The sequence below is a fragment of the Mus caroli genome, chromosome 4, assembly GCF_900094665.2.
Source record: "Mus caroli chromosome 4, CAROLI_EIJ_v1.1, whole genome shotgun sequence".
Lineage (NCBI taxonomy): Eukaryota > Metazoa > Chordata > Mammalia > Rodentia > Muridae > Mus > Mus caroli.
In genome coordinates, this window is record NC_034573.1 from 100,168,328 (window position 1) to 100,191,405 (window position 23,078).

At 43.7% G+C, this 23,078-nt stretch overlaps 1 protein-coding gene across 1 annotated transcript in view; it reads right to left on the bottom strand.

The window, feature by feature from the left end:
* Scp2 (sterol carrier protein 2) overlaps positions 1-23,078 on the bottom strand; it is a 75,495-nt gene that overhangs the window by 14,266 nt on the left and 38,151 nt on the right. The window contains exons 11-14 of the mRNA XM_021159370.1: positions 19,283-19,390; positions 16,555-16,708; positions 9,060-9,162; positions 472-601 (exon numbers count right to left, since the gene is read on the bottom strand). Of these exons, the coding sequence (XP_021015029.1) occupies positions 472-601; positions 9,060-9,162; positions 16,555-16,708; positions 19,283-19,390 (495 nt within the window). The remainder of the gene's footprint in view (positions 1-471; positions 602-9,059; positions 9,163-16,554; positions 16,709-19,282; positions 19,391-23,078) is intronic.

The following is a 23,078-nucleotide window of genomic DNA, read 5'->3' on the forward strand; positions in this document are numbered from 1 at the left end:
TGGATACTGCCATGCTCCCACCTTGGTGATAATGGACTGAACCTCTGAACCTGTAAGCCAGCCCCAATTAAATGTTGTTTTTTTATAAGACTTACCTTGGTCATGGTGTCTGTTCACAGCAGTAAAACCCTAACTAATACAATGGAGGGAATAAACCCTTTCCTCCTTAAGTTGCTTTTGGCTACTGTGTTTCATCACAGCAACAGAAACTCTAACCAATACACTCAGAGGGGCTGAATAACTAGACCAAGGTCAGGTTGGAGTGACAAGGCCAGAAATCCAAGCCACATGTCTCTAAATCCCACTCTAAGACTAGTATCTCTTGTGTGGTGTCCCCGGCTTTGGAGGGAGTGTCAGAGCCTTTATCTTCCCCAGGATTGAAGAGTTCTTTTCTAGATTTGTCACCCCTGATCTCCCAGCTGGAAGCCCTGTGAACCTACATTGCTCTAGGGAAGCCACTGTGGTACTGACCTGAATTGGGAAGCACAGATCCTTTGCCATTCTTCACATCCACCACCCAGGTAGCTTCTTTGCCGCCAGGGCCATCTTTCACTTTGAAGGCAAAAATGCCACCAATTTTCTTCACGAACTGTTCCCCTTCCTGGAAGCAGAAAGAAGTAGCGTGAGGAATTACCATCCTTCCCCCTCCTCTGACTTTAAATAAATACTTAAACAGGTAAACGATGTGAGGAGCTGAGATGGCAGGGTCCGTGAACACCCATTTTATTTACTCAGGAGTCAGAAAGGAAGAGGCAACATCCCCCCAACCTGTCAACTCTGTAAAGGGGCAGTGGCTGGAGCACCTCCTGGAACAGAGCTTGCATCTGCCCTGTCTAGGAGCCTGAGCTTCAAAGTCAGCTCCTTCACTTCTAACTTGGTTCTCTGCAATCAAGACTAAAAGCGATTCTGAAACCACCGTTTTCTTTAACAGTTCCATTCCTGCCTTAGTATAAAGGACTACGTAAACAATATTCCATTTGCCTTCTAACTTGGATCTTGGGAGTGCAGTGGCCTACTACAGAACATGTCACCGTGATCTCTAGCAGATGGTTTCCTTCTCCTTCCCACTACATTCTCACACTGCTTTCTGCATCTTCTTGAAACATGGCCTCAGACTCTGTGCTAGGAACCAAGATCACAGCAGCGAAGGAGTCAGACCAACCCAGGCTAGCAGTGCTCTGTACTGTAGTGACAAAACTTTCCAATGACACAGAGCTGCACAGTGAGCAATGGAAGATGACGGTGGCACATGCACCTTGCCCTAAAGAAAAGCAGTGCTGGCAAGACGGCTCAGTGCTTGCCTGTGACCCGAGTTTAGTCCCCAGACCCATTATAAAGGCAGAACAGCTGCACTAAGCCGTCCTCGGACACTCACAGGTGAGTCACAGCACACATACCCCCACCACACCACGTACATAGGCACGGGCTCTAATGGTAAATACATTTCTAGTTAAAAAAGGAAACCAAGGTCCAGAGAGGTGGCTTGGTGGTTAAAAGTGGCTATGCTTCCAGAGGACCCAGGTTCAGTTCCCAGCAAACACACAGTGTCTCACAGCCATCTATAACTCCAGCTGCAGAGGATCCAATTCCCTCTTCTATCCTCCATAGATACTCGGCATGCACACGGTACACAGACATGCATGGAGGCAAAACGACAAACTCATTTAAGAATAAATTAATTTAAAAAAAGAAAACAAGCCAGGCGTGGTAGCGCACGCCTTTAATCTCAGCACTCTGGAGGCAGAGGCAAGCGGATTTCTGAGTTCGAGGCCAGCCTGGTCTACAAAGTGAGTTCCAAGACAGCCAGGGCTACACAGAGAAACCCTGTCTCGAAAAACCAAAAAAACAACAACAAAAAAAAACAAAAAAAACAAAATCGGTACAATTTTTTATATCTTTTTTAAAGAAAAGAAACACATTCATTGTAAACAAATTAGCAAATATGGATAAGCAAATAGAAAACATAAATCATTTCTAATTTTATCCTATAAAGAAACATCACAGCTGTTACCAATTCCATCCTTTTTCTCTACACAATAGTTTTAAAAGCGAGGATGATGGCTGAGTATGGTGGTGCACAGCCTTTAATCCTGACACTCAAAGCTTGAGGCAGACAGATCTGTGAGTTCCAGACCAGCCTGGGCTACCTAAGCAAGTTCCAGAAGAGCCAGGACTCCATAAAGACACTCTGGATCCAGTGGGGTGGTATGGACGGAATGGTATATGCATGGAATCCCAAGCCAAGAGGACTGAAGGATCAAGGCCAGCCTGAGCTAACAACTGAGCCCTAGGCCAGCCTAGGTTGCACAGCTGAGAATCTAACCAAAAGGAGGTGGGGACCGTCTACTTTTATATCCCCCTGCCTCTGCCTCCCGAGTGCTGAGATTAAAGTGTACATCACCACATCTGGTTTGTCCTTTTCGCTTTCAATAGAGAAAAATCTTTATGTGTGCGTGTGTGTACATATTTTGGTTTTCTGACATATGGTTTTACTCTGTAACTTAGAGTGATCTCAAACTGGCAGCCGCCTCTTGCCTCAGCCTCCCAAGTGCTGCTACGGTTACAAGCAGGAGCAACTGTACCCGGCAACAGTTCTAGCTAAATTTATTCTTAGGAATTTTTACAGTGTTCTTGTTAATAATATGTCTTCACTATATTTAATGGCTGAGTTATTCAGATACAAAGAGAATATGGTAATCTTTTTATGACTTTTCTGGACCTGGCTACTTTTAAGTTTTCTTGTAGATTCCGTTTTCCTTGTCCATTTAGGACTTAATGGCCTGCAGTAATTTATATATCCAGGATTCTTCACCCCTATTCTTTCCCTTAACAAAGATTTAAAGTGTTCACTGTATTCACACTGTAATGAACACCTGAAACACTCAAATGCTTATTTCCCTGGAGGAATTTACATCACCTGACACCACAGTCACCTTGTTTCTATGCGTGCAGAACCACGGCCCTGATTTGTGTTCTCTTCTTCCATCCTGCTGTGTGTGTGTGTGTGTGTGTGTGTGTGTGTGTGTATGTGTGTGTTTTTACATGAGCAGTGTAACAATAACTGAAGTGTAATTCAGACCCTACAAAATGCACTTTTTCACAGTATGCAATTTAGTAACTTTTTTTAGTGCATTCCAAGATATGTTTGACAGTTAATCTTCATTATCAACTTGACAGGATTTAGAATCATAAAGAAAGACACACCTTGCCATCTGTGCATTTCCAGAGGTTTACTAGAGAACCCCCACACCAGATGTGGGTGGCACTATCCCATGTGCTGGGATCCCAGACCAAATCAAAAGGGAAGCGGGCTGAGCACTGGCTCTTCTCTCTGGGCTGGAGCTCTTGGCCGTGGCTGTGCTATGACTCACGCTCCTGCCACCATCCCTCCCACCATGCCCAGACGGTACCTTTCTTAAACCAGGAGCCAAAATAAACCCTTCCTTCCTTAGACAGCTGTGTCACGTACGTGGCCACAATGATGCAGAGTGACTAATAAACAACGTGCAACCCCAACATCACTACTCTCAGAACATTCTCACGTTCTCATGTGAACTAACGGCCCTTGCAGTCAGTCGCCATTTTCTGATACTAGCTTCTGAAAACCACAAACCTATTTTGTTTCCACAAACTGGCTTATTCTGAATATTTCCTATAAATAGAACCATACAGTGTGCTCTTTGTGAGTAGCCCGTTCCATTTAGCACGTTGTCAAGGCTCATGCTGGGCTGTGTATCAGCCAGTGCCTCTCTCCGTTCTACGGTAAGATAAGGTTCTACTGAATATGGTTACTTGCTTATTTGTTTTTTGTTGTGTGTGTGTATGTGCGTTTTCTGTGTATATGGACATGTACGTATGGAGGGAGGGGTGCTCACTCATGCAGGCACAGATGCCAGCAACTGTTGTCTTTCTCATCTGTTTTCCCATTTTATTTCATTCATTCATTCATTCATTCATTCATTCATAAACAGGGTTTCTCTGTGTAGCCCTGGCTGTCCTGGAACTCACTTTGTAGACCAGGCTAGCCTCAAACTTACAAGGATCCACCTGCCCCTGCCTCCTGAGTGCTGAGATTAAAGGCGTGCACCACTAGGCCCAGCTTCCACCTTTCTGAGAAAGGTCTCACTGGACCTTGGAGCTCAATGCTTCAGCTAGACTGGCTGCCAGCCAGCTCCCGGGATCCGCATGTGTTCTCTCAGTTTTAGAAGCCCACCGCCAGCCACACTCTGCCTTTGCACGGGTGCTCAGGGAATCCCAGCATGGGTTCTCGTGCTCGGGAAGTCACGGCTTTACCCACTGAGCAGTCTCCCAAGTCCTCTTCTCCTTGTCTTCATTTTGGTTTTATGACTACTGTGGACAGAGGCTCTTCTTCTCTTGCTTGGGTAGAGAGTTAGGAGGGAGTTGCTGAATCATAAGCTGCTTAACTCCTCGAGGAACTACCAAACTTTCAAAACAGCCACACCAATACCCCACAACCCTACTAAGCACTGAATAGGGGTTCCAATGTCTCTGCATCCTCACTACTGGTTAGTATCCTCACTGCCTTTTACTAGTCAGTCCACTGGTATGTCAGACTTTTTCTTAAATAGTTCCTTGGTGTTCCAGAAAGCAGTCAGGGGTCTAACAGCAAAGTAGTTGTTCTAGTCAGCACCCACTTTTCTCAGTAGTCACAGATACATCTCCTTTCAGTACTACGGATCAAACTTGAGCCAGGTTTCTTCTGGGGCCAGTGGTCAGTGACTACTTCCAGGTATGTCTGCCTCTGCACAGTGCCTCACAAATCAGCCAGAGCAGACACCAATGAGTCACAGCAGGAAAATCCAGGCAAGCATTAAGAAGTTCTACTTACCACTTACCTCCCGCTGCCTAAGAGATGTAAATTAATGTGCACTTGCTGTTCCGTTTGAAGAACCAACTGACCCTTTTACAAAGCCCATACTCTATGGTCAATAAATCATTTTCCTTTGAAACGGGAGTGAAAGTAGGTAAGAGAGCTAAAAAGAGAAAAACACAGTTGCAAAACTGGAGATCATTTCTACCAAGAAGTCTTAAATGCCTCTTGTGGGAGAAAAAGTACTCTCCAAGTGGACTGGAGGCCAGAGAGCAGGTGCTGCTGGGAAGGCAACAGGACAAAAAGGGCTGAATTCTAAGAAGGCCCAGGGAGCACTGCTAAGGAAGACAAAGGTGGAAACGAAACCTCAGCTGGGCTGCTTCTGCTGAGGCAGAAAATGCATTCACTGACAAAGAGCCCAGACTCCCTTTCTAGTGCTAGAGGAAACTGACGATCGTGGGAAGGAGACACAGACTGGGATAAGGTGGTGAAGGAGTGCAGAACTAAAGTGAGAGCGGAGGCATAGGCTTGCACTACGAACGGCCAAGTGCAAGCCTGAAACAGCCTCTCTTTGTTAGTCCCAGTAAGGAAGTCCTCCTTGACTATCCCCAGCCGACCTGACTGCATGGTGGGTAATCTACCCAATCTTCTGATGTGACCTCTGAACTAAGTCCTCATAGAATTCCTCATTTTACTGCGGACACAATAATGAAAGGCATTCAAAACACAGCCATGGGCTACCTCCTTCTGACGACGCTGGCAAAGATTTTTATATAATAAGCCAATGTAGGAAAACAGCAGCTATTCGCTTGACTTGTTGGTAAGTCTGCAGAGTCTTACCCTTCCTGTGTGAGTCTGGCTAAACTGTAAAATGCACACACTTAACTATCCAATTCTGTCCTTTAATTAAACTAGTTAGTATTTAAAGTACAGGAGAAAATTTATAACAGCAACTCTGTATTTGCAAAATTTAGATATAATCTGATAGTTATCATAAGAGGCCAATTAAATAAGTTATGGCACATATGTACAAACATGTACAATGTTCTGAAAAGCATGTGAAGGACTTACACACAGCCATAAAGCATACAAGTGAAAAGAGAATGAGGTCATCCCCTAAGATGGCAGCCTGGCAGTCCTGCAGCTCCTATCCCAGTGCCGTGCCTGCAGCCATCAGCCTGGCTCTGCTCCAGTCCCAGAAGGGTGTTGATCATTATGAAAACCCTGGAACACTGGCTAGGTACACTAGCCATAGTGCAATCAGACGTCAGAAGTCCTCAGCCCTACACAGAAGTCCTCAGCACATGAAATGTGCCCAGTGTTGGCCTCTCCCACACTCTGTGGCTTTAGCAGGAGTGAAATGCCAGCCTAAAAGCCTTGACTCCTGTTGTTTAGTTCAGCCTATTCTCAGATGTGTGATCTGAATTGTGACTGGGACTGTAACTGTGTCTGGTTTGATCTAAAATCTAAAATCAGTAGTGAGCTCCCAGGAGACTATTGCATTTCAGACAATGAAATAAATACCTAATCTTGCTACGAGTACCTCTTTTTTATTGTCTTTGTATGACCTTTTTCTATCAAGAACTAATTATGGGTGTGCTGGAGAGATAGCTTAGCATTTAAGAGTACTGGCTGTTCTTCCAGAGGTCCTTGGTTCAATTCTTGGCACCCACATGGTAGCTCACAATCATCTGTAACTGTAGTCCTATAGATCCAATGGTCTTTTCTGATACACAGACAAACACACAGACAAAACACCCATACACATAAAATAAATAAATAAATCTTTAAAAGAAAAAAGCATACTTGTTCTTAAGAGGACCTGGGTTCAATTCCCAGCACCTACATGGTAACTACGCACGCGCACACACACCCACACCCACACAAGCATAACTACAGTTCATGCTGGCAAAACACCCATATGCATAAAATAAATTCAAGAAAAAACTTTTTAAAAAATAACTATAGCAGGCTGGCGAGATAGCTCAGTGGGTAAGAGCACTAACTGCTCTCCCAAAGGTCCTGAGTTCAATTCCCAGCAACCACATGGTTGCTCACAACCATCCGTAATGAGATCTGATGCCCTCTTCTGGTGCGTCTGAAGATAGCTATAGTGTGCTTATATATAATAATAAATCTTTGGCCAGAACAAGCAGGGACTGAGCAAGCAGGGCCGACTGGAGAGAGCAGAAGTCCTAAAATTCAATTCCCAACAATCATATGAAGGCTCACAACCATCTGCACAGCTACAGTGTACTCACATACATCAAATTAATTAATTAATTAATCTTTAAAAAAACTGACATAAAAAATAGATCTTTATATATAGTACAATAAACCCAAAATGTATCATATGGTCTTGGCTATGTAAAATTCTAGTTTGCACACAAGATAAGGATAACAAATAGAATATTCATGGTAACTCTTTAGTGAGCTCTAAGTGGTACAATTGGGAAATTTTAACATTTTTCTTTTTAAAAAAGATTTACTTATTTGTTTTTCCTTATTTTTAATAACATTGTTAATGAATTTAGATATAGTCGATTTTTAATTAATTGTTTGTTTACTTTATAAGCCCGGGTGTTTTGTCTGTAAGTATGTCTGTTGGAGGGTGTCAGATTCTAATACGTATGAACTCTGGCTGCACTGCACATGTGCCTGGAGCAGTCAGGAGAGGGCACTGCTCCCCCAGAACTGGTTACCCACTGATTTAAGCCACTCTGTGGGTGCTGGAAACCCAACCCAGGTCCTCTCCAAGAGCGGCCAGCACTCAACTGCTGAACCAACTCGGAAGCTACCTAAAAAATTTTTCTTTTCTATTTCCCATATATAATGTGAATTTTAAAAATTAGAATTCTTGGGCTGGTGAGATGGCTCAGAGGGTAAGAACACTGACTGCTCTTCCAAAGGTCCTGAGTTCAAATCCCAGCAACCACATGGTGGCTCAAAACCATCCGTAAAGAGTTCTGACAGCCCCTCTTCTGGAGTGTCTGAAGACAGCTACAGTGTACTTACATATAATAAATAAATAAATAAATAAATAAATCTTTTTAAAAAAATTAGAATTCTTTTTTGCATCAAAGAAGTAGCCAATTTTAAAAAAGACTGAAAAATGCAAACAAGAAGATGGGCAAGGTAGCGCTGGTTAGGTAGTGCACTCCCATAACCCTAGCACAGGCATGGAGGTAGGGGGGCGAGGTCATCCTTGGCCACATAGTTAGAAGCTAGCATGAACTATGAGACGAGTTTCAAGGGGGAAAAAGCCAATAAACAATTCCATTTTAAAAACAAAACTGAGGAAAAGATGAGGACAAGAGAAACAACAAGAACAAATTTTGCTTAAAAATCCCATTACGAGCTCTTTTCCCCTTCGTCTTCATCACCATCTTTGCCCTCTTCCTACAATAAACTTCCATGTGGAACTGTTAAAAAAAAACCTATTATGAAATCAAATATTTATATGCTAATAAAAACCAGTAACGAAGAATTCTGATGTCAGGTACAGTTAAAGATTCACTTAAACTATCCTCTGGAATGATTTTTAAATGGCATCTCTTTAATTCAGAGGAAGTTATAAACCGAGTGTGTTGGCTACACACTTCAGAGCTGAAGCAGAAAGACTGTTGTGAGTCTGTGGCCAGCAGGCAATCTGTCTCAAAAAGGAAAAAAAAAAAAAAAAGATTGTTATCAAAATAAACGAGAACTCCTTACATCTGAATTATACCCACAACTGGATATCTTCCTGACAAAGAAGACTGAAATGAAAATGATTTAAAACATTATTTACTATAGTCTTTACATTCAAATATGGAGATGTGTCAGGCAGTGGTGCTACACGCCTTTTACTGCAGTACTGTGGAGGCAGAGGCAGGCAGATCTTTGAGCTGGAAGCCAGTCTATTCTACAGAGTGAGTTTAACGGACAGCCAGGGTTACACAAAGAAACCCTGTCTCAAAAATTAAAACAAAATCAAACAAAAAACAAAACAAAACACATCTAGAGATGTGCACATTTTGAAACTTAGTCTGACTAGAATTACAAAGAAGCCTCCTCAGACCCTCGGGGTTCTGAAACACAAAGTATTTCAGCACATGGTGACATTTCACCTAGTGCACCTTGAGCATTAGGTGAGATCTCCGCCTCCCAGCCCAGGCTCCGCCTCCCAGCCCAGGCTCCGCCTCCCAGCCCAGGCTCCAGTCTCTGGTAGTGTTTAATTTACAGCTCTCACCTCTTCAAGCTTCTTCTCAATCTCCTTAAAGACGAGGTTTGCCTTGAATCCATCCCCTGCAGAGCTGGTGGGGGCAGCTGAAACCTGGTGCGTCCTGAAGGAGCTGTGGAAGGATCAGTGTCAGTTCTGGGAGTCACAGAGGTACTCGGGTTTGCAACATTTAGGTAACAGTAACTTTCAAAATGGCCAAGAACAGAGATGGTGCAACTCTTATCTCAAGAAAATCTTCAGTAAGTACATAAAACAATTACCCAACTCCACCCCACAGCAAATACTAAGTTCTCACTAGGTGAAGCCACCCTCCTGAAACTTATAGCCAAGGCCATTAACAAGCAAAAACAAGCAAACAACCAGGCATACAGTTATCTGAAGAAAAAAAAACCAAAACCCAGCTAAGTGGCTGCTAGGGAGAGGGGTCATCTATTGTAGATAGTGGTCACAGTGAGAGTCCCTCCGGGAGGTAATATTTACATTATACCTTCAATTACGAGATGAACCAGCCCTACAAAGAGTTTTTGGTGGGAAGCCACCCTAGCCTGAAGGGACCAGGTATAAAGGTGGAAAAGGAAATACGGGGAGACTAAAAGGAGATTCGTGGTGCCTCACACAGGTGCCTCCTGGTCACAGCACAGGAGAAAGGCAGAGAACAGAACTGGGCCTCCCAGTCTATGGACTGGGGTTTCTTTTTGTCAGTTTACTCATTTGTTTGTAGTGCTGGGGATGAAGCCCACACTCTTGGCATAGCAGCCGACATGAGTGGACCCCAGCCTCTGTGGTAGAGCTTTAAAGGTTCAGGGTGTAGAACATGTGCTTAGCATGCTGAAGGGTCCTGGGTTAGACCCTCAAGACACACACACACACACACACACACAGAGAAAGAGAGAAACCAACTAGAGTTTCAGTTTTAAATATAATCAAAACACTGGGGCATGATCTAATTTATATCTTAAAAAACAAATCTAGCCATCAGCTAGAAATGGGCCTTAAAGAGATAAGCCGAGACCAACTAAGAGTGCAATCACCCAACAATATGAACTAGCCAGTACCCCCAGAGCTCGTGTCTCTAGCTGCATATGTAGCATAAGATGGCCTAGTCGGCCATCGTTGGGAAGACAGGCCCCTTGGTCTTGCAAACTTTATATGCCTCAGTACAGGGGGACACCAGGGCCAAGAAGTGGGAGTGAGTGGGTAGGGGAGTGGGGTGGGGAGGGTACAGGGGACTTTTGGGATAGTATTTGAAATGTAAATGAAGAAAATACCTAAAAAAAAAAAAAAAAAAAGAGTGCAATCACCCAAGCCAGAGATAATTTAGGCAATCAGAGCTGAATTACAAGGAAGTGGGTGAGGCAGTGGGGCAGGCAAGGCTGGGCTGGAGCAGGCAAGGCTGGGCTGGAGCAGGCAGGGCTGGGCTGCAGAATCCCTTTCACCTGCGATAGGAGATAACGCACCGCATGACACATTGCTTGCTGTTCCAAGGAGACAACCACTGATGATGACTAGCAACACAGCTCTTAAAGCTCTCAGCCCCTCTTCCATTCACAAGCAATAGGATCCTAAGCAAACGAGCAACTCCATCCCATCGTGCCATGGGAGCAGGGGAAAGAACAATGCCAATGGCTTTGTGGAACTAAGACAGGAGCCTGTGGAGAAACGCCTAGCACTGTGGGGCACTCAGAAATCAGGCAAAGTGTCACAGAAGCCTAGAGCAGAGAAGTCTAGGAGTGTCAGAGCACTCCCAAAAGGTCAAGAACCCAGGGGATGTGATAACACAGACCTGGCTCTTTTGAACTGTGAACTGAATCCACCTCTGTGATAGCCAGGGAGGTTTGTTTGGTGTGGGATTAAGAACAGAATTGAGTCATCTCTTAAAGACGGGGAGCATTCCTCTGGGTGTAAGCTCCAGACAGCCCCACACATTTTTAAAGATCTTCTCCGATATTGTAAGTGTGTTAAGATGTGCACCAATTTAAGAGCACTGACTGCTCTTCCAGAGGTCCTGAGTTCAAATCCCAGCAACCACATGGTGGCTCACAACCATCCGTAATGAGATCTGATGCCCTCTTCTGGTGCGTCTGAAGACAGCTACAGTGTACTCATGCATAAACTAAATAAATCAAAAAAAAAAAAAAAAAAAAAAAAAAAAAAAAAAAAAAAAAAAGATGTGCACTGATATATCTGGCTGTACCAGCACTTGGGAGGTAGAGGCAGGAGGATTGAAAATTGAAGATCAGGTACATAGTGAGTTCATAGCCATCTTGGGCTAAATGAGACCATATCTCAAAACATAAAACAAACCTCCCAAATCACAAAACGCCACCGTCCACACTACTGCACAGTCAGTGGGGAGACGTGATTTTAGAACATTGAACAGTCGTCACCACCATGCAGCTCTTCAAGTCTCTTCATCTTATAAGCCTGAAACTCTGGAACCAGACAGATGGGTCAAGCAATTGAGGGCACTGGCTGCTCTTCCAGGGGACCCAGGTTCTATTCCCAGAACCCACATGATGGCTCACAATTGTCTGTTAACTGTAGTTCCATGGGATCTACATGACATATGCATAAAATAAATAAGTAAATAAATCTTTTTTTTTGGGGGGGGGGGTTCAAGACAGGGTTTCTCTGTGTAGCCCTGGCTGTTCTGGAACTCACTCTGTAGACCAGGCTGGCCTCAAACTCAGAAATCCACCTGTCTCTGCCTCCCGAGTGCTGGCATTAAAGGCGTGCACCACCAAGTAAATAAATCTTAAGGAAAAAAACCTGCCTCGTGTAGTGGCACGTGCCTTTAATCCCAACACTTCAGAGACAGAGGCCAGAGAATCTCTGTGAATTCAAAGTCACCCTAGGCTACAGCAGCCAGGGCTGCATAGTGAAACCCTGTTGTTCATAGATAGATAGATAGATAGATAGATAGATAGATAGATGATTGATAGACAGACAGACAGATGAATGATAGATAGATAGATAGATAGATAGACAGACAGATAGATAGTTTGGCTTTTAATGTTTAATCATCAGTGTGCCCTTTTCCATGCTGGCCACTTCTTGACTCTATCTGGTAAATAACTGGTCCTGGCAGCCTGGAGGGTACAAAGTATCCTGACTATGTGGCAGCCAGACCAATCTCCAAAGGTCAGGTTCTTGCTGGTCTGGCAAAGGTCATCACGCTACAGATTAACCAAAAAAATAAACATGAAAAATACTGTCAATATTTTCTGAGCATCTTTCCTTGCAAGTCACTTGATACATGTCCTGTTTAAAAGAAACTGAATAATAACATAAACTGAGATATATCTCACACACAAAAATATTTCTGCTGCTTTCTTTTTGTTTTATTGTTTGCTTTGGTTTGTCAGGCTGAGTTAGCCAGGTTAGGTCCAGCGCTCTTCCTTCCCCTCAGCCTCCCGAATTCTTACAATACAGGCACAACGCCTAAGTTCTTACAACTCTAGATACAAAATTCTAGTAGAAATTAAATTATAATTGGTTTTTACTTGAATTTGGTAAACACAAGTTTACTGAACTAAATCTACCACCATTAATGCTGGAAAGGGCGTAAAGATGAATTTAAAGAACATTCTCGTTTGTGTTTGGATTCCCACTACGTAAGTGGAAAGTTTCACTGTAAGGCCCTCTCAGCTCTGTATGGATCGATGGTGTCCCAGACTGGGAGTGAAGAGAGGTCATGAAACAGGAACCAGCTAACACCTAGCTTGGTTAGCTGATCACCCACATATCTTCAGAGTTGGTACTTCACCGTATGAGGGGTTTTAGATGGGGAAGCGCTGCTCAGTGCTGGAGCACCTTCCTAGCACACAGCCCCCTGGGTTTAACACCCAGCACAGCCAAGCACCTAGTGTGTTCAAGGCACATACCAAGCCTTCAGAAAGTGGTTGGGCCAGGCATGGTGGCTCATGTAAAACCACTCGGGAGTCAGAGGCAGGTGGATAAGGCCTTCCTGGACTACACTGCAAAACCCCACCAAAACAAAGAAACTGGAGGGGGGGGGGATCTGGTTGTTAAAGAACTTTTACAACTCAATAACCCAGTTTTTCCATTACTAAAGGCACTGACAGAGGGACAGTTCTCCAAGGATGACACACAGATTGCGAATAAGCGGCAGAGGAAATGGTGTTCAGAAAATGATTAGCTACTGAGGAGATGTGAACAGAATTGTGAGATATCAAACCCACAAAGACTGCTCATAAAAGACAGTGAGGACAAGGGTATGGAGAGGGGAGCTTTCATACAAATGGGGTAGTATTCAGCCTTTGAAAATAACATGTTCAACCAAAGAAGCCAGTCATGAACGAATAATGCCATGTGACTTCCTCTATATGAAATATGCAGAGTAGGCAAATCCAGAGACTGGGAGTTCGTGTGCAGCTGGCAAACTACCAGTGGGACAGACTGGAAGTGAAAGCACTTAGGCATGTGTTGGGGGGTGAGGGGCGGAGGAGAGTGAAAATGTTTTAAAATTATCACCTGTTCTGATTAGAGAGGGTTATGAAACGCATGCAAACACTGGGGAGCAAAGTTCCCAGACAATCAGCAAGTCCCTTTGACCTCAGAGCTGGCAGATGAGCCCATATGACAGGACGGACCACTGGAAGCCTGGGTGTTACAAGAAACCTCTCTGGGATATGATGGGAATGCAATAGATGCCCCTTGACCAAGCTGTGGACTGTGTCAAGGGGTATTTCCCAGGTTATACTAAAAAGTCAAGGTCACTTTTTGCAAACTCCTGAGTGATACCAGAATTCAATAAGACCATTTCAACCACTTAACCAGAGGCCTGAACTAGAGGCACAGCAAAGAAGAAAGGCAAATGCACTGGGGAAGAAATTCACAGTTCGTCCAGCGGCTGCAGGGTAGGGCAGGTGCACTCTGGTAGTTTTCTGAACTCTAAAGTGAATGCTTTCAATATTTCCTAAGTGATGAAAAGGTTAACAGGTAGTGTGATCAAAATCTTAGAAGGCTGCTCTTTCTGGTCACCTCTCCCTCTTTGTCTGGAAAACAACCACCAATAAATAAATAAATAAATAAATACCCCACAAAACAAAAGTAACACCATCTACAAATGGTACTTAACTAGTTTTCTAAATTCCTGTTCTAACTGCTAAAAACCAGTGGTGAGTATTAACGACACATAAGCCACCTAATATTACCCCTAAATTTCTATTTAAAAACAAGCTAAACTAATATAATTCACATATGTGTCTCCTGAGAAGGCCTGGCAGTGGCAAGAACGAGCTAGCCAGCAGCCATGTATGGTGGGTGTCTCAGCATCACTTTCCACTAAAGACTCCTTGGAGAAATGACTGGGCTAGGGATGGGCCATGGAAAGGACAAGAGGGGCTGCAGACATGGACCCAGATTTGGTTCCCAGAACCACATCAGGCAGCTTAGAACCACCTATATAATTCCAGCTCCAGGGGAATCTGGTACCTTCACTTACTGCATATCCAAGCCCAAAAGCATGTAAATACTAAAAACTGTAAAAAGAAAGTGGAAGAAGAGATTGGACTAACTTCTTGAGCCAGAAAAGAGAGAAAGGAAGGCCTACACAGACTCAAGGAGCACAAGGGTCACCTTGAGAGGGTCCCCAAGGCCAAACCAGGGGCAGTCACTGCAACAAAATAATTGATACTAAAGGACTGTGACCTCCTGGATAAAATAAGGCCTTGTGATTTCATGCAGTGTATATGAATACACTTAAAGACAGGAAAGGAGGGAAATTTCTTCCTTAGAGCAGAATATCATCAATGGGAGCTAAAATTAAAGAGTGCCTCTGTAATTCGCCTTTTTATGATCTCACTGGCAAACTACAGAGGCAGCAAACAGAGCAGGGGTTGCAAGATGGGCAGAGTAAAGGTTGCTGGAAACCTACACAAAGAAATAAAGAGCTGCTTGGGCACATGCTTTTAATCCCAGGACTTGGGAGGCAGAAGCAGGTGGATTCATGAGTTCGAGGCCAGCCTGGTTCACACAGAGTTCCAGGACAGCCAGAGTTACATAGTGAGACCCTGTCTCAGCAGAGAGAAAAAGAACCAAAGGACTAGGGAAGTGGGTCATAGAATCATTCTGGACCTCACCTATGGTGGTAATTATACATTGCACCATTTACATGTGAGAACTTGCAGGCACATACTAAAATGGCGAAGCAAGAAACTCACTGCCTCTAATACAAGGCTAGCCTGGTCTGGTCTAAGGTGTGAGACTGCCTTAAAAAACAAAACAAAACAAAACAAACAAACAAACAAAAAAATGAAGTATCTATGACAATTATATTGACTGGGTTGGCTTTTCATAGCTTGATTATTTTTTCCCTAAGGGGTTTCATCTCAAGTGTGAACTGCGTGGTGTTCCAGGGTCATCAGCATAGAACAGATGAATCAGATTTAGGAAGAAACAAGATTAGCCCCCTAAGCACTGCAAAAGATCATGGGTATCTGAAAGAAGAAACTCTTTTAAGTTTAAGATGTTATCTTAATGTTTGAAACAAAAACAAAATTCTGGGCAGAAAAAGATGAGTGAGACCAGAGAGAGGAAAAACCATCCCGAAGTTTGTAAAAGTTAAAGACTATATAGTAGATAGTGGCCCTATCCTTTGTACGACAAACTGTATAAGTAAACGATTAAGTAATCGCCAGGAATTTCAAGAGAAAAAGAGCACATTCGTGTTAAAAAGTTACAGGGTGGTTAAAGGAGGAAAGACAGAGCTAGCCAAGGATATTCAACTCAGAACACACCAGACCTCCAAACAGACCTGAGGTGGTTCACTGTGAAAGGCTCATCATGAAAGAGAATAATTAAAGCAAGAGGAAAAAAAGATTTTGTGGACTAAGAAAGATTCTCTGGTGTAAGATAACAGAGGCAAGGAGCGAGTGGAGGGAATGCTAGGAAGATTCAAGAGGGTATACATAGTAGCTAGTACAGGTGGTTGGAAACCACTCACACCACAGAGGAACGCTGGGCCTTGGAAAAGGAGGAAGAAGAACCCGGAGAGGCTGCAAGGAAACAGGAATCCCAGAAGGCTGGGACAAGAGGTAACGACAGAGGCTGAGACTGCAAAGACAGGAAGCAAGCAAGCCCCGGGAATTCCAACAGCAACGAGGGCTTGATTCAGAAACACATTTGCCAGGTTCCAATGGCACATGTAGTTGGTGGCTTTCTCTGACAGCAGCCAGAAGCCAAGGAGAAAGCCAACTGTGAGAAAGGCAACCAAAAGGTGACTAGTCTACATTCCGCAGGCTTGTGGGCCAGCACTCCTGGCTTCGCTGCCTCTTTCTGAACAAATTTTCCTAAGGTTGCCTCGGCTTAAAAACTAAGTCTTTAACTTTTAAAACCACGTTAACGAAGTTATGTCATACTTTCCCTTAAATGCTTAATATGTGGTTGGGGTTTGGGGTTTTTTGTTTGTTTTTTTAATATGCAAGCGTCACGTATTGTAAACCATGAGGACAAAAGTGACAGAACTTAGAATGTCACTTACCTGGCAGCTTCGGGAAAACCCATCCTGTAGAGGGTGACAACCACAGCTCCTCCGAGGCCTAGATTGTGCTGCAGAGCCACCTTTGCCCCGGGAACCTGCCTCTTTCCGGCTTCGCCTCTCAGCTGCCAGCAGAGCTCCGCGCACTGAGCCAGACCTGGCGAGTCGAGCACAGAGCGTCCCGGGCCGCGTTAGAGCGCAGACTCCGCCCACCCGCGCCAGCGAGCCGCTAGTTGGGACTTCCCGCCAAAGCCACGCAGAGCTTAAAGCCCAAGATTCACAGCTAGTTCCCACGCTAAGAGAATTAGCATTTAAAAAAGACTCCAGTTCAGGAAATCAACACTTGCTTCTTCAACCCATTTTTTTTTCCGGGTGCGTTGAAATGGAAAAAAGTGTCTAGTGGTGCACACTTTTAATCCCAGCACTCGGAAGACAGAGGCAGGCGGATCTCTTGAGGGTTCAAGGCCAGCCTGGTCTACGGTTTGAGTTCCAGGACAGCCAGTGCCACATAGCAAGATTCTGTCTCAAAAATAAATAAATAAATAAGTAAATAAGTAAATAAGTAAAATAAAAAGTGAGAAAGAATTTTTGAGATGGGACATTTTGAAAAAGCAATGAGATCAAATTGAACTCAAGAAAGATGCAGGTGATAGGAAGTGGGAAAATGAGGTGGGCATAGGGAGTGATCTACAACACTAAAAATATTTGAAGTAGTCATAAGGAATTCTTATTTTATATTTACTTTAAAAACATGTAATACATATAAGTGTATTTGCATACATACATACACATATGTATATACACTTTGTTTAAGTGACGTCATACCACTTTGGTTAATACTGCCCGTCCCAGGAGCCACAGACTATCTAATAAAAAGCCCTGTGCCATGCATGAATTGTTTGGTCCAGGGAGATCAAGCTTGATTTCATCCCAGAAGTCAAAGGTAAATGTCTATTGCGAAAGACAGCACACACTTGAACACAGGCCTCGAGAAGTCCAGCTGAAGCCAATCCAAAAGCCCGCTGGGGCCTAGCTTTCATAGTACCAGAAGGAAGTCAGAGGAGGGCCAGGATCAACAGTCCTAATCAGCTGTGGTGCCTATAAGCCACAGAAATGATTTCTCTATACAGCAAGATATCTCTAAAGGTACAATAGGGACATGTCGTCCCTCCCACCCCTACCCCTCTGTGTAGCCTTGTCTGTCCTGGAACTAGTTCTGTAGACCAGGCTGGCCTAGAACTCACAGAGATCTGCCTGCCTCCCCAAAGTGCTGAGATTAAAAGCATGCACTACCAGTGCCCAGCTGACCTTTATATCTTGATGGTAAATACACACACTCACACATAATTAAAAATAAACCAAGGTGGGGTTGGGGCAGACATGCTTTTAACTCCAGCACTCAGGAGGCAGAGGCAGGCAAATCTATGTTTGAGGCCATCTTGATCTACAGAGTGAGTTCCAGAACAGCCAGGGCTATACAAAGAAGCCCTATTTTGAATAAACAAACAAATGAATTAAATAAATAAATAAGTGAAATAAAAATAAATCTTGCAAAAGACTTAAATTAAATGTGAGGGTATGACAGTCCTGGAGGGCAGACTCTGGCAAATGGAAGATGCTTCCGTTACACCCCTGAGCATCCATGACAAACTTTCATAGAGAAATGGTTCCATAGAAGAGAGAAATTCCCTGGCTGTCATGGAACTCACTCTGTAGACCAGGCTGGCTTCAACTGACTCACAGAGATCCTTCTGCCTCTGTCTCCTGACTGCTGGAATTAAAGATGTGCATCACCAAGCCCCACTGAAATTTTGAATCTTAAGTAGAAATTCAATAAAGTTAACTAATAAGTACATTGTTAATTATAACTTCTCTATTGTGAAAACTGCAAGAACTTAAAATAGTCCACTAATCAATAAGACACGATAAGATAATAAAGAAGAAACACAGTCATTTATACAATACCATCTATCTTTACAGAATAAACCACAGAGTTTTACCACTAAGTTACCTTAGAAACTCCAATACAGAAGATGTCATTTTTTTTAGCTAAAGACTTAACAGTCAAAGTGATTAATTTCCAGTGGGCAGTGAAGCCATAGTAAAATTTTAATTTCAGAATTCTTAGTCCAGTTTTCTCGAGAGAAAATGAGTCTCATGCAGTGCTAAGGAGGCATCCAACAACACACAATGTGTTCATCTGGAGCCATCTTACCTGGTGACTCTAGTAAGAGCTCTGTTAGGAAACATCTTGTTAGCTAAGTGCACTGCAGCTAACGAGAAATCAAATGACTGCAGTTAAAAAGCATTAAAAACCCGTCACCATCTGAGTTCAAAGAATGCAAGCGCACTGAAATCACAGACTTCAGGCCACTCATGGCGGCTCACGCCTATCATCCCAGCACTCGGGAGGGGCAGGTAGGGGGCCTGCTTTAAGTTTAAGGCCATCCTGAATCATACAGTGAGTTCCAGGCCAACCTGAGACAGGGTTGCCTCAAACAATTAAAACAGTGGTCAGAAAGATGGCTCAGCAGATAAAGACATGTGCCACCATGCTGGGTGACCCGAGTTTTGTCCCCAGGCTCGCATAAAATTGGAAAGAGAGAGCCAGTTCTCTCACTTGTGTGCCATGGAACATGAATGTGCACATATACGTTCACAAAAACAAAAACAAACCAAAAAACAACAGATTAGGGCCTAAAGTATAATTCTGACAAGAATGCATTGTCACCTGTTGCGCCCAGTGGATGTCCCTTTGAGATGAGGCCTCCACTAGGGTTTATGACCCACTTTCCCCCGTAAGTGTTGTCTCCTCTGTCCACCAGGGTTCCACCTTGTCCTGTGGAAGAAAAAGTTAATATTCACAAATGTTAAAATATAACATTGAATAGATAGCATGATTGTTTAATTCTTCCACATAGCCAAGGATTTCTTATTATAAACATTTCTTAAGCACTTAATTAAGTGTTGCAAATGCTTCTAAGTGTTGAGTAATAATATTGAGACATAAAGGCTTATCTTTCAAGAATGGATTGCATGAAATAAGCACTTGGTAGTTCCTAATAGCCCTGTGGTTTCCAAATTGCCCTGACTGTAACAGAGAGGCAGAAAAGAACTAATGTGGTCAAAATAAATATTCTGTAACATTTTAAGTAAAAATTATGGTTTCAAAAGTTTTAATTTTCCAAAATGGCATCTATTTTCTCTCTTGTTTCAGCTATAAAACTGTGTGATATAAACATTTTTTAATTAAAAAAACAGTATGCTGGCTGTGGTGGTACATGCCTTTAATCTCAGCACTTGGAAGGCAGAGGCAAGCAGATCTCTGAGTTTGAGCCTAGCCTAGCCTACTGAGCAAATCTTAGGATAGCCAGGAAACCCTGTCTTGGAAAGCAAAAATGGGGCTGGAGAGACGGCTCAGTGGTTAAGAGCATTGACTGTTCTTCCCAGAGGTCCTGAGTTCAATTCCCAGCAACCGCATAGTGGCTCACAACGATCTGTAATGAGATCCAATGCCCTCTTCTGGTGTGTTTGAAGACAGCGACACCGACAGTGTGCTCACAAATCTGAAAGAAAGAAGGAAGGAAGGAAGGAAGGAAGGAAAGAAAGAAGGAAGGAAGGAAGGAAGGAAGGAAGGAAGGAAGGAAGAAAGAAAGAAAGAAAGAAAGAAAGAAAGAAAGAAAGAAAGAAAGAAANGGAAGGAAGGAAGGAAGGAAGGAAGGAAGGAAGAAAGAAAGAAAGAAAGAAAGAAAGAAAGAAAGAAAGAAAGAAAGAAAGAAAGAGAGAGAGAAAAGACAAAACAAACCAGCAAGGCTGGAGGTGGGTTTCTGGCAGCGGGCATGGGCAAGCACGAGTCCCAGTGCTTGATTCTATCACAACAAAAAACAAAATCCACAGAAGGAAAACAAAACAAACAAATAACAACAAAAAATTCATTTTCATGAAATTAAGGAGATAAAGACCTAAGTTCACTATTGAACCATAAAGGTTAAAAAAAGAAAAGAGAAGAGAAGAGAAGAGAAGGAAAGAAAAGAAGATCCACAGCCATAGGAGAGATGGCACAAGAGCACACCTTTTATCACAGCAGAGACAGGCAGATCTCTTTGAGTTAGAGGCTAGTCTGCATAGTGAGTTCTAGTCCAGTCAGGGCTATGGAGTGAGACCCTGTCTCAAACCAAAACCCAAACAAACAAACAAAAAAAAAAACTACAAATTTATCTCATGTGCTTTGTGGCCTCCACATTGCCTGGTAATGATTTGTTCACTGTTTGGGAGTGGTTACAAAGTAAACAAAAGTGGGTGGATTATATAAGGTGTTAATCCAGACACTTTTCCGATGGAACACTAGGATCCGGGAGCCCCAGGTGTGATGCTGATGGTCTGAGTGTGGTCCAGATAGCAGTATGCTGAGTAGACACAGCCTCGGAAAGAAGGAAGGAAAAGAGTCTGGGAAAGTGGGGACAAGGGGGAGGGCCCCGGAGAAGCCACATGGGGCTCTGGACACGGGCCCCTGAGGAAAATGAGTCTGGGGTGCTTGAAAAAGAAGACACTGTAACTGCAGGAGAGGAGGCACAGGGAAGGAGCTAGGGACCCTAGGTAGATAAAATGACATTTGGCCTGCGCCTCTGTGTGGGTGAGAAGCTAGCAGGCCTTTGAAGAAAGAAGTGATGCTGGCCAGCTTCTAACACAACCATCTGCTTCGTCTCCTCGTATATCGAAGAGACTGAAGGAATCCAGGCAGGCTAGGGGCCGGCTGGGAGATGACCACAACCTAAGGCACCATGCTGGCCGTGACAAAGACTGGCTGGCAAGATGTGGTATACTCAGAATTTATTTGAAGGCAGAGTAGGAGCCAACAGGATTCAAAGATGGATTTGGTGGGGGCGGTGTGAGAAGGTGACTGAAGACTGATTCTGCAGGGGCCGAAGTTAAGATGGCTCCGCAGTTAAGAGCACCTGTTATTCTTTTGACAACTTGGTTCCCAAAACAAACTTGGGCAATTGACAACCTCCTGTAACCAAGGGATCCAACAGTCTTTTCTGGCCTTTGTGGGTAACCCTACACGTGCTTGTATATGCACACGCACATGTACACACACATGAATACATAAATAAATCTTTAAAAAGAATGGTTCTCCAGTTTCCTGTGTGATCAATTGAAAGATGTCCAAGTTGGAGAGAGAAGTTTGGGAAATATTAGCAATCCAGTTTCTGAACTTAGGTTTGAGCTACAAACAGGCCATCAAAAAGCAAACAGCATGCACAAACACACACACACATATACATTTGGCTTTTTGAGACAGTCAAAAGTATCCCAGACTAGCCTTGAACCCCAGATCCTCCTTTCTCTGCCTCCCAAGTGCTGGGATTACAGATGAGTAACACCATCCCACCTTTGTACCAACAGAACCAGGAAAACAAACCCCACAGGCTGAACAGTAAGCACTGAAGGACACAGTAGAGAGAGTCACGACAGAGCCCCACCTCCCTAATTATGAGTGTAGCCTTTTACTCAGAGTGAGTCTGAGGTTCACTCCAGAGCTACAGATGCATGGGATGGCCCCAAATCAGCACAGCACAGGCTCGGGAACTAAACAGAGACTTCGGCTGCCACCTCAGAAGGCAAGTCAGAATTTGTGAGGACAAACTGGGCTGGTTGCTTGCTTAATCACAAACAGTGTGTTGCCAGGAGATAACTCAGTTAGTAAACAGATTTCTAAACCTGAGGACTGAGTACTCACATAAAAAGCTGGATTTTGTGTGTGTGTGTGTATGTGTGTGTGTTTGTAATTCTAGTACTGAGGAGGCAGAGACAGCAATTTTCTGGGGCTCACTGACCAGCCTGACTACCCTAAAACCAGGGAGCCCCAGGTCCTAGCAAGAGACTTTGTCTCAAAAATTAAATGGGGGGAGTTGATCCTTAGGATTGACACTAGAGGCTGATGCCCACTTCCCTACGCTCATATTTCATGGCCCCACCACTCCTCTCCAGAGGATGCTGAACAAAGTAACATTCATGTGTTCAGGATGCGATCTAAATTATTCATCCTACAAAGAACCTGAACCACCCCCCACCAACCAACTCCCAAGAGGAAAGAGCTGGACAGATGCCAAACCCCAAAGTCCAGATTACAAAATGATCAAGGACTTTCAAATTGATACTAGCGCTGCAAGGTGAAAGAGACACACAAATAAACACCAAGACGAGTCTCCGCAGAGCCAAGAAGCTAGAGAATGAATCAAATAGAGATTTGAAAAGTGAAATCTTTGAAATAAAACACTGAGTCCAGATGTGCTAGAGCATGCCTGGGATGCAAGCACACCAGGTGCAGAGGCTGGAAGGTCAGGGCCAGCTCCAGAGATGAGACACAGAAAATGCCCTGCTTCTTTGTTCCTTTATTTTTTCATTACTGGAGATTGAACTCAGGCTCTCCTATATATAAGCCAAACACTGCTTACTGAGCTATATGCCTAGTCTGAGATCTGTCTCCAAAAAGAAAGAAAAGAAAGAAGAGGAAAGGAGGGGGG